Source organism: Rosa chinensis, chromosome 3, assembly GCF_002994745.2.
Source record: "Rosa chinensis cultivar Old Blush chromosome 3, RchiOBHm-V2, whole genome shotgun sequence".
NCBI lineage: Eukaryota > Viridiplantae > Streptophyta > Magnoliopsida > Rosales > Rosaceae > Rosa > Rosa chinensis.
The window spans coordinates 10,168,021-10,184,464 of NC_037090.1; the positions used below are offsets into that span (position 1 = coordinate 10,168,021).

The 16,444-nt window shown below is 39.2% G+C and overlaps 1 protein-coding gene across 2 annotated transcripts; it reads left to right on the top strand.

Moving 5' to 3' along the window:
• The first annotated feature begins 8,829 nt into the window (after positions 1-8,829).
• Positions 8,830-13,637, top strand: LOC112194088 (transcription factor bHLH140). 2 transcript variants are annotated; one of them, XR_005808492.1, is made up of 5 exons: positions 8,830-9,112; positions 9,221-9,345; positions 9,423-10,435; positions 10,814-10,881; positions 11,641-13,637. XR_005808492.1 is itself a non-coding variant. In XM_040516676.1 (5 exons), exons 1-3 carry the CDS (start codon positions 9,082-9,084, stop codon positions 9,944-9,946), a joined length of 615 nt encoding a protein of 204 aa, XP_040372610.1. In that variant the 5' UTR covers positions 8,830-9,081; the 3' UTR covers positions 9,947-10,435; positions 10,814-10,881; positions 11,641-13,637. The 2 variants fall into 2 exon arrangements, 1 of the variants encoding a protein (XP_040372610.1); XM_040516676.1 differs by having other exon boundaries at positions 9,488-10,435.
• Positions 13,638-16,444: the final 2,807 nt, after the last annotated feature.

Here is a 16,444-nt window from a genome sequence, read left to right on the forward strand (position 1 = left end):
AAAATCAACTATATGAATTGTAATTGGATTTCTTGCATATGGATGTGGTTTTGATCCACCCTTGTATATATGTTTTTACGTTTTCTTTATTTTATTTATTTTTATTTTTAATTTTAAGAATCCTAATCCCCCCCTTATTTGTGTTTACTTGTATATATATTTATTCTTTATTTTATTTTTGTAAATAATACTTTGTTATTTTAATTCTTTATTTGTTTATACAATTGTATATATTTATATTCTTTATTTTATTTTTGTAAATAATACTTTTCTTTATTTGTTACACAATTACAAGTGTACCCTCAATCCCCGGATAGAACGATCCCTATTTGCTTATACTACTAACGATATTTCAGGGTTAAATTGCGCGCTTGCTTTCAGGCGCGTCACCTTCCTCTGCTTCTTTCGAGTACTCTGCAACTTATCCCACCAAACTGCAGCAGTGCTTTTCAATCTCCAGACAACATGCTTAACCTGCTTGTGTTCAGGCACCTCCATAATCTCAAAGAATCTGTCCACCTGAAGTTGCCAATCCAAATAATCTTCCACACCTAAGTTGCCCGAAAACAAATGAATTTCAGCCTTGACTTTGTAATCCTGATCAGCTTGTCCTTGTTGTTCAGGTTGCACAATTTCTTCTTCAGACTCATATTCTGAATTATTAACAACAACTTCACCACGCAGAGCCCTAGCTCGCTGGCCTCCTTCCCCGCCTCTATTATGATTGTTGTTGTTGTTGTCATTTTTTCATTCTCCTACCAATTCATGAATTTCTCCAATCTGATTGTTCATGGTGTTGATGGCGGAGGTAAACGCTGCGGTAAGAGCATCAAGATCTGCTTTCGTAACTTCACCCATTGCTACCAAGGTAAATAGGAGAGACATGGAAGACCTGCTCTGATACCACCTGACGCAGTCGGGAAGATCGCCTAAGGTTTACAAGCAATAAACCATAAACCTATAACAAAGTTTTTGGAGTCCACCAGAGATAAAAGAGATAAATCTCAATTTAATTGATAATATGATAAAAGATAGTTCTGCAGCCGTTTAATGTTGCATATATATGAGAAAAGAAACCCTAGGACGACTAACAATGAAACCTTAAAGCCCATGGGTAAAAACAAAACAAACCCAAAACAAACTAGGAAACCGAAAATTTTGAAAAACAGCAAAATGAAGTTTTGAGGACCTAAACAACCCCAAAAGCCCACAAATTGTGGCATAGCCATAAGTCTTGCTCCTAGCGCGATTCCCTTTCCGGAAAGATATGGCACGATCAAATCAGATACCGAATGCGAAAGTTACAATAGTAACTTTCTCCCTTTTGCACGATCTAACTGCTCTTCAAATCAGATTGCTATCCGTTCTACATCACTAACCTTGTCAAGTGCGAAATCTCAATTGGAATCTGCCCTGCAAAGCTAGCATTTGACATATTCAAATAATCCAAACTAGCTAGCTTGTTGAACTGGGATGGAATTTGAGTATAATTGAAGTTATTATTCGCCAAATTCAGGTGTTCAATGTACTGCAGACCGAAAAGAGCACTTGAATTATCAAGTTCACCTGAAATCGATTCGCTACTCAAGTCGAGATGGGTAACACAACCTCCTTTGCAGGAGACACCTTGCCAAGAACAATAATCAGAGGCATTGTTCCACTTCACAAGCTTTGTGGATAATGCAGGCTCAAAATTCAGGCTATTCTTCAGTTGGAGCAGCAAAGATTGCTGCTGATTGCTGGAACATTAGCCAGAGACCACCAGTATATGGATACTGAGTGAAACATAGTAAATGAGTATCAAGAAATGGCATGAGAACAAAGGAATTGTCATTGAAACTCTTTTTGTGTGAGACCAAAGCATTAAAGAATAGAATAGGCTAGGCCTTTAACAACAGTTGCATTCCTGGAGTGGCAAGGCTTTATTCATTTCATGGTTGTGTTCCCTTTTCTATTCATTGCAGAATTGTAATTTCAGTTTTTTTTCTTTCTTTTTTTCCCAGTTCCTCTTGCCAGGAAGTTGCACTAAAGTGAGAACATTGATTTTAGTACCAAAGAAATGACTAGATAACGGGATATTACTAAAGGAGTCCTTTTGTAACATCATGGACGTCATGAACAGGTGCTTTGATTGAATCTGAATTGCTTATGAAAGTTATTGGTCTCCCAATTCTGGTTTGCTTTATATTATCTACGTGAAAATTATTTTTATTATTTCTTTTTTGGTAAGTCACCTGGAAATTTTGTTAAATATTTCAGTGGTAGATCCTGTACGTGTGTCAGATTTGTGGAAAACTGAGGTGCTGGAAATGGAAATTGTGGAAAGGACTTTCATGATATTCGTGGTTGGCTTGCCAAACTGGGTGCGGAGACGGGGCCACTTCCAGTCAATAGAATGACCAATCAGTGGCGGATCCAAGATTTGAGACTTGTCTAGGCTAATTAGAACAACCACTATTTTTTTTTTTTGCATAAAAACAGACACTATCACCAAAACTCTAAAAAAAAAATTCTAATCTGCAACACAAAATGCACATCTTTAAATAAAAAATAACCACAACATAATCAGGAGAACAGAGATGTATCAAAAATTCAAAACAGGAGAGATCGATAGAGTTTCATACCTTGTTTACGAGAAAGCGAAAGAAAGATTGTTGCTTTGGAGATTCCTTGGTCTGCATCGCAAACTGAGGCTACTAGACAACAAGGGGTGAGATTTTCCACAAGAAGGGAATTTGGGTGTGGATTGCTTGAGGCATTTTGCTTTCGAAGATAGCTCTTTGTTGTTTTGGAGATTCCTTGGTCTGCGTGCAGACTGAGGCTACTGGACAACAAGGGGTGAGATTTTCCATAAGAAGGGAATTTGGGTGTGGATTGCTTGAGGCATTTCGCTTTCGAAGATAAGTAGTGTGAGGCTCTTGTTGCTTTGGAAATTCCTTAGTATGCGTCGCAGACTGAGGCTACTGGACAACAAAGGGTGAGATTTTCCACAAGAAGGGAATTTGGGTGTGGATTGCTTGAGGCATTTCGCTTTCTAAGATAAGTACTGTGAGGCTCTTGTTGCTTTGAAAATTCCTCAGTCTACGTCGCAGACTGAGGCTGTTACACCCCACATCCGATTTACCCCTTTTATTGAGTTACACGAATCACTGTATGTTTTACCATTCGCGGTTATAGTTTTATCTTTTAGGGGGGTGGCTAGAAGTTGACTTTTTATGGGTTAACAATTTGAGAAAATTTCCTTCATGAAAGTTGTAGAGGATGTTAAACCGAGCGCGTGCATATGTGGTACGTAAAAATTGGAGTTCGTATGTGAAAGTTATAGCTTAAAATGGGGAAGTTATTGTTCATGGTAATAAAAATATATATATGGAAAGTTACCACTGTAGGTTTCCATTTTCAGAAACCCACGGTAACTCTCCCTCTCTTCTCCCCCGACTCCTTCCTCTTCGGCCCGAGTTTGTTCTCCTTCGATTTCTTCCTCCTCCGGCCGACCCACTACGAAATCCGGCTATCCCCAAGCTCGTCTCCTCCCCCTTGACGCATCTGTGGTGGTATTTTGTGAAGATTTGGCCGGAGGAGCTCGATTTTGAGCCGGGAAGGTAACTGTAGTAGTTCATGATTTTTGCTGATTTCCGGCGATTCCAGCCATCTCCGGTCACCAAACCGGCGTCGAAGGTCGGGTTTTTGCTGGAGATCATTTCCCCTAAGGTCTTGCATTCCAATTTGCAGTGTGGAAGTCGAATCGATCAAACCCGATCCTAGGGTTCTTGAATTTTTCTGGAAATTTTTCACCGGCTAAATTAGAGCTCTTCTAGGTAAAATTGGAACTTGTTGTAGTTGAGAAAGAGATTGGGTCTGTTGAGTAGGTGGTGCTGCCAAAATTTGGTGGCCATTAGTGGTGGTTGCCGGTGGCCCGTGGACCCCACGCGCGGCCACTGTGTGTGGAGCGTGGTGGCGCGTAGAGCTGAGTTTTAATTACTGTTTTGGCTCCATAAATCCGATAATGATTGTAGAATTTTATACATGAAGTTTGGTGGAGATTGGAGGAATTACGAATTGAGTATAAATGGTTAATTATTGATTTACGTGAATTCGATCGCCGAATTTCTTTCGAATTCACTTTAGAACGTATATATCGATGAATGAATATTGTTGGAGTATTATGGATGGATTCGATGTGAATTAAGGAGTTGAATTTTGAAGGGGGACGTTATGAATTTCAATTTCTAATTATCGTAAAGTTAATTTCCGTCCTGTAATTATATTTTTACGAGTGCTATTCGTACAGGACGAGAGGAGTCTTCGTACGAGGAAAATACCGAGCGACGTCAGGATTGATCATATACTGTGAGTGGACTTTTATTTTTCAAAGAATGATGCATGCATTTATTTAATTGGTTCCGAGGTTATAATTTGTTTATCGTATTAATTTCTCGAGCATATGGTTAATTTCAGGAATGGTTTTGGATATTTGATTATTTGAAGGTTTTATGGTGTGCGGAGTCACGTCATTGGATTATGCTTATTTTCTTTTATTTATTTATTTCCGATGTGATTTCCAGATTTATACTATTTATATTATATTTATATTCGGCGATTTGAGATTTTCGAATGAGATTTCGATGGAGTAAATCTTTATATTTATTTATCTCCTATTTATTTTGAACTCAAGATTATCTTGGCGTGTGGGACACGTCGTTGGAAATTTATTTACGATAGTTGGGGATGTTTTATGGATTTATAAGGTTTTCGGATTTTCTTTTGCCATACTTTGGGCGACTTATCATTGCTAGCTTTGATCTTCCGCCTTTGTAGTGAGGTGATGGGATCACCGAAGCCCTCCTCCTTTGTGGCGCTGGTTACTGTCTCTGTGACAGTAATTCTGAAGCCCAGTATCCTATCGCTACACATAGAGGCATAAGGGTATATTACGGGAGTAATGGGAGTACTTTAGCCTGGGAGGCTATCACCCGAGCCTGGGAGGCTCACTCGTATGGCTATCGTCTTCCCCTACTCATTATACTATTTTCGACTAGCAGGGCTAGTCCGATTTATTTTAGCCAGCGGGGTTGGTTTTATTTCCTTGAGTATCAGAGTTTCAACCTTTTCTTTTATTCGTTCGTGACTAGCGGGGCTAGTCGGCTTTCATGAGCAGAACTCCTCTTATTTTATTTTTGTTAATCATTGCATGCATCGGGAATTTTTGAAGAAATAAATGTGGGAAAGTATAAAACCCATTTGGTTTAAAATTGTTTATTTTTGTCCACTCACGCTAACGTTTTTATGTACTTTCCCCTGGGCCCTTCGGTTTCAAATGCCCAGTTTTCAGTGTTGTTGCTCGGCGTTCAGGAGTGAGCCATAGTGACCGCATCCGCTTCCGTCATCATATTTTGTAGGTTACCTGTTTAGCCTACTGTACTCTATGTTAATTTACGTTCCTAGATTGCTCTGATTACTATGGGATTTATGAGTGGAAGGTTATGTTAAAGGAACGCGCCTCACACTCCTAGGAAAAAAAGGGAAAAACCCGGCGGAGTGTGTTCCTCTCCCGGCCGAACACGGCAGGCGTTCTCGCCTCTGCGTTCCGGTCCGGGAGAGGATTGATGGAGCATAGGTGTAGTGGGCGTTCGAGGCAGCGGTGTGGTCCAGGGAGAGTGGAGGTCTCGCCGTTTTCGGACAGCACGGATCGTTCTCGATCTGTTCTTCTCGGATCCGGAGCGGAGGCAGTGATGCAGCAGCGACGTCCTTTGGTTTTCCGGTGGTGGTTTCTGGCGGCACCGATCTTACATGGGTTGGGGCGATGGAGATTCAGATCGGATCGAGGCTATGGCGATCTCGAAATAGATCTGCCTCCGATTGGGTCTGGTTTCGTCTTGTGGGTGGCTGTCTGGTGTAGGGGCTGGCTATGGCGTGACATGGTTGTGCTGCGACGAATGGCTTCGGCGCGGCGGCTTGTTGCTCAGTGGCGGCGGTTTGGTGGCGTTGGAATTTGCCGGAGGTGGGTGTGGCTGCTTGCAGTGCGTGGCTTCTGCGGGGTGGGGAGAATGGGCTTTGGACTGGGCTAATGCTTTTGGGCCTCGTTGCATTTTTGTAATTTTCAATTTGGTTTGTTACTGTTTTTTTCTACTGGTTGCTTGGTTAAAAATAAGTCCCCCCTCTGTTGGGCGGGGGTGTGGGTGTGTCCGGTTTGAGTCGATGCCATTGTTATGGTGTCATGGTCGTTTTGTAGTTCCATCTCTATGGCTTAGTCTGTTGACTATGCTGCCTGTTCTTCAACGTGACGATGCCATTGTTATGGTGTCATGGTCGTTTTGTCGTTTTGGGACACGGTGTCGGAAAGGGTGATGAGATTCTTCGTCAGGTTGGGTGCAGGGTTGTATCTTTGCACTAGAGTTTGGTTGCTACTCTCTGTAGCCCGCTTGAATGGGCGTAATTGGTGGTCGGGGTTTGGACTTGTTTGGTTCATGAAGGTCATTTCATATGACCTCCTTGTCACCTATGGTGTTTCTGAGGTTGTGCGCGACTCATCAATCATTCGACCTGTGGATGAGGGTGGAGTTGTAGCTTGTCACATCCGTGCTTTGTAGACTGTTTGCTTGGTGTTTGAATAAAGGACTATATTTTGTTTCTCAAAAAAAAAAAAAAAGATTACTATGGGATTTGTGACCCAGACTTGTATGGAATTATATTTGAGGTCTACGACCTAACTTTGTGAATTGTAGTATCTTAAATCTTGGAGTTTCTTAGACTTGAAGTAGTTGATACACTGTTATTATTTTTGGGCTTGAGTTGGTTGAATGATGGGAGCAGGGTGGCTCTAGGAGTTTGTGGTTGGATTATTAGAAGTGAAATTTGTTTTCCACAGGTTTTTGGGTTGTCCATTTTTAAGGGAGGTTATGCTGAAATTTTGGTAAACCTTCTTTAAAAGTGGGTCCCGCAGGGCCACTTCGGATTCCAGGGTGGAATCCGGGGCGGGTCCTGTCAGAGGCTACTGGACAACAAGGGGTGAGATTTTCTACAAGAACGGAATTTGGGTGTGGATTGCTTGAGGCATTTCGCTTTCGAAGATAAGTATTGTGAGGCTCTTGTTACTTTGGAAATTCCTCTGTCTGCGTCGCAGACTGAGGCTACTGGACAACAAGGGGTGAGATTTTCCACAAGAAGGGAATTGAGGCATTTCGCTTTCGAAGATAAGTAGTGTGAGGCTCTTGTTGCTTTGGAAATCCCTGTGTCTGCGTCGCAGATTGAGGCTATTGGACAACAAGGGGTGAAATTTTCCACAAGAAGGGAATTTAGGTGTGGATTGCTTGAGGCATTTCGCTTTCGAAGATAAGTAGTGTGAGGCTCCATCGAAATGCACAAATCTGACCTACTGAGTAGTGTGCGGCTGTGAGCTGCTGTGGGAGACTGGGAATACACGCAACTTTTACAGATAATTTTTTTTTTCTTTGGGCTGGTATGGGCTAAAGATGGATATATATACTTAAGGGTTTTTGGCCTAAAATATTGTCTAGGCTTGAGCCCATATAGCCTTCTACTTCCTTCTGCCCCTACGACGAATGAAGTCATATTCAAACATATACAAGTCGTTCTATTGATTATCGGCTGGGACTAACTTTTATGTGTATCTATTAAGAGAGTTATTGCAAGTGGGAAAGACTGAAGAGATCGGTCAATTTTGGTACAAAGAACATCAGAACCAAGCTAGTGGCCAGAAGCTAGAATCAAATGTAAATGATGACAAGTATGGGAGTTGGAAGAGCAACTGTAAAGCTGAGGACTTTGCTTGAACATATTACTGAAACCACACCAGCATGCTACCACTCTTCTTGGAAATTTTAAAGGATGAATACATGTCAGCGGTTATGCTCATTGCTCATCCCATCATGACTATATGAGTAATATTTGAATACATAGCTTTCAGTGGTGTTCACCTGGTCAGTTGCTAACAAAAGAATTTATGCTCAATAACCATTAGATTTACATCCAATGGTGGAAAACAAAACACCTCAACTTAATAATAATTCTCTCTGCCATTGGATTTACATTCAAGGGTGGTTGAGCATTATTTTCTTGGTCAATAACTGACCAGGTGAACATTTTCGACATAGCTTTAATGGTTTTAACAATTTAAAAAAATTAACGAGCTACAGCTTACCGACATTATATGTCTCTTAAATTTGTTATATTAATTGAAAATAAACTATAATATAAAATGTTAAAATTCAATTTGGTTAAATACTTAAATTGTAAGAGGAAACTAGCTAGACCATAGGGATAGAGTTGATTTTACGCATGTTATTTACTTTCAAATCCTCTGGAATTTTGATTGGTGTTTTGTTTTATGGGCATTTTGCATTGAGTGACGTAATTGCTTGCATATATCGTATGAATTTCAGCTCATGTTAGATATTTCGAGAGGTAATCAAATTGCTAATGTATTAGCGAATTTTGGTGCTACTTTCTACGAGCTTAGTTTGGTGGGTGGGATTCTACTCCACTTTTCATCCTTTCCTATTTAAGCCTTGAAAAAAAAAAACAGAAAAAAAGATCCGAAGGAACATAAATACTTAAAAAATGACAATTATGAGAAGAATGGTTAGCTTTGTAATAATCATTACTAAAAAAAAAATCACAAACTAATTTTTGCCAAATAAGTTTAAATATTGTGTGGTTTTAAATTACTACGTGCCTATAATTCCAACCTCTTTCCGAGGTAAAATTTTTGATTGAAACTACTAAAAAATTTCTCGAGAATGAATATGACATATATCTATATAGATTGAGGATTACGCCATTCTCATATCAAGTCTATGTGCAAAAATGTCGCATGAATTTTATGTGACAAAAAATCAGATGACGAGCACAACAGCATGTAGCAGCATTCTCCAACAAAAAAAAAAAAGGCATGTGGCATCCACTTGTCACACACATAGAGGTCTTTTCAACCAATTCGCGGCCGGTCAAGCTCCGGGTAGCCAAGCACCGCCAATAGGTGGGAGAAAGGAAAGATTCAGTTTAACCCCTCAATTTGAAAATTAAAATTGAAAGTGGCAGAGGTTTTGAGGGTTTGAAATTATGGACATGGATGTTGATGAACCAACCAAAGGTACGTCCTTTTTCACCACTCTGCGCTTAACTCTTTCAGGGTCGTCGTTACCTTTTGCTTTGATCATATAAACCCTAAAACCCTTTCCACATTTTCCCAAATTTACAGGCGAAGAAGAAAAGCAAGGAAAGCCCATAATCGTAGTATTGATGGGTGCACCCGGTAGTGGCAAGTCCACATTCTGCGACCAAGTCATGGGCTCCTCTGTTCGTCCCTGGGTCCGGGTCTGCCGGGTACATCTATCATTGTCTTAAATCGCACACGATGTGTTCGATGAAATACCTCACTGAGTTTGAACCTATAATTTCAGGAGTTATTGTAGTATGCGTGACTGGACAATGCTGTGTTTTCATTTGGATTTCTGGTGTTTGTTAGGATACTATCAAGAATGGTAAAGCCGGAACGAAAGCTCAGTGTATAGAGAGTGCGAGGAGTGCATTGAGGGAAGGAAAGAGTGTGTTTATAGATAGATGCAATCTGGAGAAAGAACAAAGGGATGAGTTTGTGAAGCTGGTTGGTCCTCAAGTGGACGTTCATACTGTGATGCTTGATCTTCCTGCTAAGCTTTGTATATCACGGTTGGTGAAGCGAACTGGCCATGAGGGGAACTTGCAAGGCAGAAAAGCTGCGGCTGTTGTGAATAGAATGCTGCAGAAGAAAGAATTGCCGAATCTGAGCGAAGGGTTTGGTAGGATCACTTTTTGCCAGAATGAGAGTGATGTTGAATCTGCCATTTGTAGTTTTGTACATATAGTAGACTCTTTCCGGTGGATACACTTCCCCATGGCACTTTTGGCCAGAAGAGCCCTGGTGCAAAAGTTCAACTTGGTATAATGAAATTCGTAAAGAAAACAGATGCTCCTACTAATACTGAATCGACTTCGAACAAGGTTCAGGATTCTAATGCTTTTCAAATTATTGGGGGAAAGGATACCAGTTTGAAAGGAACAGGTTTGTTTACTGAAAGTTGTAGTATGGAGTCCAAGAAAGGTGAACGGCCTGTTGTAGGTTCTGCTGGCACTGATGACTCTCTTGACAATGCTCCCACTCTGGCATTTCCATCTATTTCCACAGCAGATTTTCAGTATGACATTAAGAAGGCATCTGACATTATTGTAGAGAAAGTTGTAAAATTTGTAAATAAACTTGGAAATGCCAGACTTTTTTTAGTGGACTTGACTCATAAATCGAAGATTTTGTCTTTGATAAAGCTTCACAGAAAAACATTGACTCCAACAGGTTCTTCACATTTGTAGGAGATATCACTAAGCTTCATTCAGAAGGAGGTCTTCGCTGCAATGTGATAGCTAATGCTGCTAACTGGTAAACTTTTAAATTTCATGTCAGTGCGAATATTTCATTCTGTTGCTAATAGAGAAAATCAATTTGATAAAACTGGAGGTTATTAGCATTTTCTCCTTTTAATGAAGTATGGTGTTAATAATATAGAATTCTGCTCACTAAGGATTCCATCTGTTGCCACTAACTATTTATTTAGATTTTTAGAAATAGAAGTGATCTCAAACTGTTAATCAATCGAGTAATATGATAAATGCATTGAATATTTGTTGGAAGAAGTTGAGTCAGTTGCAATGTAGAGGTGGATACAGTCTCTTCACCTTTATTATCTTTATGAATGAATATTCTGATTATATAGCTCTTATATGAAAAGTTGATCAAACAAAAAACATACTGGTGCAGGCAACTTAAACCAGGAGGTGGTGGTGTCAATGCTGGAGATCCTGTGTTTTCAAAGCAAACCCAAAACGGTAAGCAAAAATATATGAAGAAAACCCAAACCGTTGCTTTGTTATTCTTAATTCTTATTAAAACGTATGCGATTTTCATTTTATACTGGTCGAATTTGTCCATATGATTATTACTAGCTGTGATATATGATAGTTTTAAGCTCTTAATCTGATGCCACTGACCAATTGGCAGTATTCTTTTACATGTGGTTTGTATATGTAACTGCTCAAGTTTATCTAGTAATCAGATAGAGTATTAAACGAATTAGTATGGCTGTTTGTTGCTGTTGCAATTTACAGGAAGTTGTAATCTCATCTACGATCCATCCGTAAAACCCCTTATAGAGCTCATGCCTATCTGTATTGGCCACAAAGTGCTGTAACTACATTCCATGTAAACCATCTTGAAAGAAACAACAATGCACCTTACAAGCGATATCTTAAAACAGATTGTATAGCCAAACTAGTGTTTTAAACATTTGACCAAACCAAAGAATAATGAAATAAAAAAGGATCAAGCCTCAGCCATCATGAAATAACAATTACTCGAAAAGGAAACATAAAAGACTATAGTTAACTCAAACATTATGAAACCAGAATTATCAGGCATAAAGGAGTCCAGTTGCATCACTATTTTCATGATCATTTCAACATCTCCATTTCGTTTGATTCATGTGAACATGTCTTTTGTGATTGCGAAATCTTTCTTCCAGTTGAGGGAATATCTTAACAAGGATGTTATATGTAGCTCTGTAATACCATATCCTCCATTTCTTGCAGAACATAAGAGATGCAATGGCAATTCCAAACCCAAATGGAACTCCAATTTCAACACTGATGATGTCTCAATCAATCTTATGTCCAGAATTGGTGGCTTCCATTTGATGTTGGTGCTGACAATTCTGCTGTGTTGTCCACCGTTAAAGGAGGTCCCCATAATCCTTTGTTGCCTTCAAAAGGAGTCTTTTGAAAATGTTTAAAACTGAGTACTGGTTGGGATCCTTCCCACAAGTTGATTATTTGAGAGATTCAAAAATGAAAGGAAATTGATCTTCGTGAGCTGTGGTGGAATTTCGCCACTGAGGTTGTTCCTTGACAAGTCTAAGGACTCAACATGTCTTAAGTTACCCAAAGATGATGGGATTTCACCTGTGAGAGCATTACTAGACAAATTGAGGACATGGAGTGATTTGAGTTCTCCAATTCCTCAGGTATTGATCAACTGAATTTGTTGCCCGAGAAGTCAATTGAGGTGAAAATGGTTAGAATCTTTACCAGGTTCATCTCTTGGCCTTTGTTGGATACAGTTATTGCATCATCATAAGACAACTGATCAGAGAATCTGAAAACCTAAACCTGAAGGTGTTTGAGTTCTGACCTGGAATCATCAGCCATCATTGCTTTCCAATTTCTCACACATCTTCTTGACACTGGACCACAAAAGTTGTTGTGAGATATGTCAATAATTTGAAGAATTGACCATGTGTCATAGGTCTTCGGACATCCAATTCGGCCATAAAGTTTGTTGGATCTGAAAATGAGGACAAGCAAAATGGCCATTTTACTCAACAAGCATGGAAAGGTACTAGTGGTCTGATTATTTCCAAGGTTCACAACCTCTAACAATCTGCAGTTGGCTAAAGATTCTGGAAGCTGGCCTTGTATTTGATTTCCATTAAGGTCTAGGGTTTTTAAGCTGCACCATTGAGGAAATGTTGCCAGTGAGGTTGTTTGTCCGTAAATTCAGTACTACAAAACTCCTGGTCGTTGCAGGCAAGCATCGAGGCATCATGCCACTCAAAGAATTGTTGGACAGATTAAGAACCTCAAGATATGGTGCATTGCATATTGATTCTGGAATGATCCCATTGAACATATTGCTTGCAAGAGAAAGGAAAACAGTGCAACTGAGGAAATCACCAATGCCGAGCGGTATGCTAGAGCTGAAATTATTCCTCGAGTAGTCCAAATAAGTTGGAAATAGTGGGGAAAATGGGATTTGTCCCTGAAGCTGGTTGGAATGGAGGTCAAGCACGTCCAGAGCAGAACTAAGATTAAGAATGGGACCTTCTAGAGTTACCAGGGAGTTGCAAGACAGATTTAGTTGATGAAGATAACTGAGCCTCCAAACTCAGTTGGGTATCTCTCCATCAATCTGGTTCTGTGAAAGGTCCAAATAGCTCAATTTGGATTGGTTTCTCAAGAAATCAGGGAATGCTCAGAGCTGTCCAGAAGCCAAGTTTAATGTGGTAATAGTAGGAAAGAAGGACTCTGAGGAATTTGTACTATAATAACTAATTGGCAAACTATTGTGTGAAAGATCCAAGACTGGAGAGATTTTTGAGCTGTTGAATACTGTCAAGAGGGAAGGTGCCACTGAAGTTGTTAGAAGAAAGTGAAAGAAACTTGAGCCCTCGGAGAGTCAAGATAGACATGGGTAAAGGCCCTTTCAAATTGTTGCTACTCAAATCAAGGGTGTCCAGTGGAGCGATATTGGCAAATTCAAGCAACTGACCAGAGAACTGATTGTTGGAGAGCAGTAGGTGCTTCAGTGAGGGAAGATAAAATAGAGACAATGGAATACTGCCATCCAGTTTATTGTTACCCAAGTTGAGGTTGACCAGATTTGTAAGATTTTGCCAGTGAGTAGAGTTAATTTGACCTTCTAGCTCATTGTGAGAAAGATTTATGTTGGTCAGATTCTTGGTCATACTCAACAATGGAACTGAACCATTAAACTTGTTCGCTGACATGTCCACATAAACCAGTTCCGTAAGGCTTTGGGATTGGTCCCGTGAAGCTGCAATTTGAAAGATCTACTTTGGACAACATCTTGAGGTTTCCAATAGATTCCGGCAATAACCCTGAAAAAGCTGTCTTGGCTAGGATCAGGGACCGAAGAGCTCCATTTTTCGAAATGTCTGGCAACAAACCTCGTAGCTCTTGATTGCCAATTAAGTCGATAATCTGCAGTGTACGTACGTGAAAGATCTCCTTTGGGAATGTACCATATAACCCAGAATTCATGAGGTGTAAAGGAAGTCAAATTTGTGAATTTTGACAAGAACTCTGGAACTGGAGTAGACAAGTCATTACTGTCCAGGCGAATGATTGAGAGTGAGTTGAGCTTCAGTAATGAAGAATCAATAGGGCCTGAAAGATTACAACTGGTCAAGCTCAATACCTTCAGGTTTGGCAGTGAAGATGATATTGCTGGGCACCAATCAACCCCCTGAGCTGATATGCATACACCATCAAGATAAAGTTCATTTATCTCGGAGAGGTTCCCAATGAGGAAATTCAAATTTGGTTGCTCAAGTTTCAGCGAAGGAGCTCCGGGAAAGTATATGGTAGACAAATCAAGAATCACTAACCTTGACAAGTGCAAAATCTCAATCGGAATCCGCCCTGCAAACCCAGCATTTGACAAATTCAAGTAACTCAAACTTGCTAACTGGTTGCGTTCAGATGGAATGCGATCATAATTGAAGTTATTATAAGCCAAATTCAGGTTCTCGATGTGCTCAAGACTGAAAAGAGCACTTGAACCATCAAGTTCACCTGAAATTGATTTGAAGCTCAAGTCGAGATAGGTAAACACATCCCTCTTTGCAGGACACATCTTCCCAAGAACAGTAATCTGAGCGATTATTCCACTTCACAAGTTTTTTGGATGATGCAGGTTCATACTGAAGGCTGCTTTTCAACTGGAGCAACAAGGTTTGCTGATCGCTGGGACATTGCCCAGAGACCATAAGTACTTGGAAACTGAGTGAAACATTGCAAATGATTATCAAGAATGAGAACAAGGGAATTGTCATTGAATCCTGGTATGTGAGATCTATACAGTAAAGAACAGAATAGGCTAGAAGGCTAGGACATTAACAATAGTGACCGTAATTTCAGTTTCATCATCTTTTTATCTGTTTTAAATTTAACTTTCCTGGTTCCTCCTGCAGGAAATTATATCTATCTTATATAATTAAGTCAATTCTCAGGGAGAATGGTTAAATTTCTACCTTATATAATTAAGCCAATTCTCAGGGAGAATGGTTAAATTTTTGAACTACCTATTATACCCATGGTTCATGAAAAACTCTATAATTTATAATCTAACACATAAAAGATATATTGATAATTTAAAATATTGGAAACAAAAAAAAAGAAAAAAAAAGAAGCAAAACCTAACGTGGGAGGTGAGAGTGAGGGAGTGGGATTTATAACTGCAATAGTTAAAAAAAAAAAAGTAGAAATAAAATATTACTAACAAAAAAATATAAAAATTAATTTATGCATGCCAATTAATTAGGATAAAATAGGAAACAACATCTCTAATATAAACAGAGAAATTTCCCCAAATATAAGATTTGATGTTCGTACACATGATTGACAATTTTGTTTTTTAAGAAAATAAGCAAATTGACATGTGCGGAGCATATGTTAAGAGGCTAGTACTATTATTAAGAGAAGATGTGTTGTTAGCCAAAACTGATTTTTTTTACCTTTATAACCCTCAAATATTAAAATATCATGGATTACATTTTAACATCAGGGATAAAAATGTAAAAAGTAAAATAAAACAATAAAAAAACAAAATAAAAGAAAATAACTATTTCAAACTCTCCACTCTCAGAATTATAACTCCCCACTACTCTCACACCCATCGGGTGTGTGGACATTTTCTAGTTTATATAATTTCATGCTTGTGTTCATATGTCCAGTTTTTCTTTTTTAAGAATATGTAGTTATCAAAGTGGTAAATATTGATTTGAGTATCAAAGAAATGATGATTCGAGATTTGTGGTTGGCTTGACTTGGAAGTGTTCACCATTTGTCTATTAGTAAGGCTGTTCGATGGAAGACTTACTAGTTTAATTTTGGTGACAATCTCAGATTAATGAGCAGATAATGAGTCGCACTCACATGTCCGTGCTCTGGGGGTTCCCATTAATTATAAAAGGGAGCGAATATCTCAAATCAAAACTATATTCTAACCCGTCTGCCGTGGTTAATATATGTTTCAATGTTTGTCCTGTACTATCTTTTAGTCTTGACTTGTCCAACTATTGCGTTTAAGAATCAGAATCCTCTTGGGGACTGACTCACATGTACTCTGTCTGCATCAGACATACGAGCAGTATTGCATCATTGCAACTCAAAATGAAGTGATTTACATGAAAACTGAAATTTGATCTGAAAATTGATGACTCGAAAGCTGAGCCATCAAAATATAATTCATAAACATTAGAAGGGAGAGGGATCCATCAAATAAACTGTCTAGATCCAATCATATCTTCCCAAAAGTCACTGGGAAATTGAGAAATATGAATTATAGCTTCTGTTACAGTAAGTTCAGTGTTTGTGATAAAACCATCAGTTTGGTGGTTATACTTGCATTCGTGTGGCGGGCAATATACCTGATGAAGAAGTAAAGAACTACGAAAAATAGATAATTGAGTATAGACTTGAGAGACAAAGATAAACAAAGATCATCGAGTATATATTGAGAGAACTGGGTGATGTACCTGATCAAGAACTGAAGACCTGCTGCATAAAACTAACAACAACAGTAGGAGTTTAACAT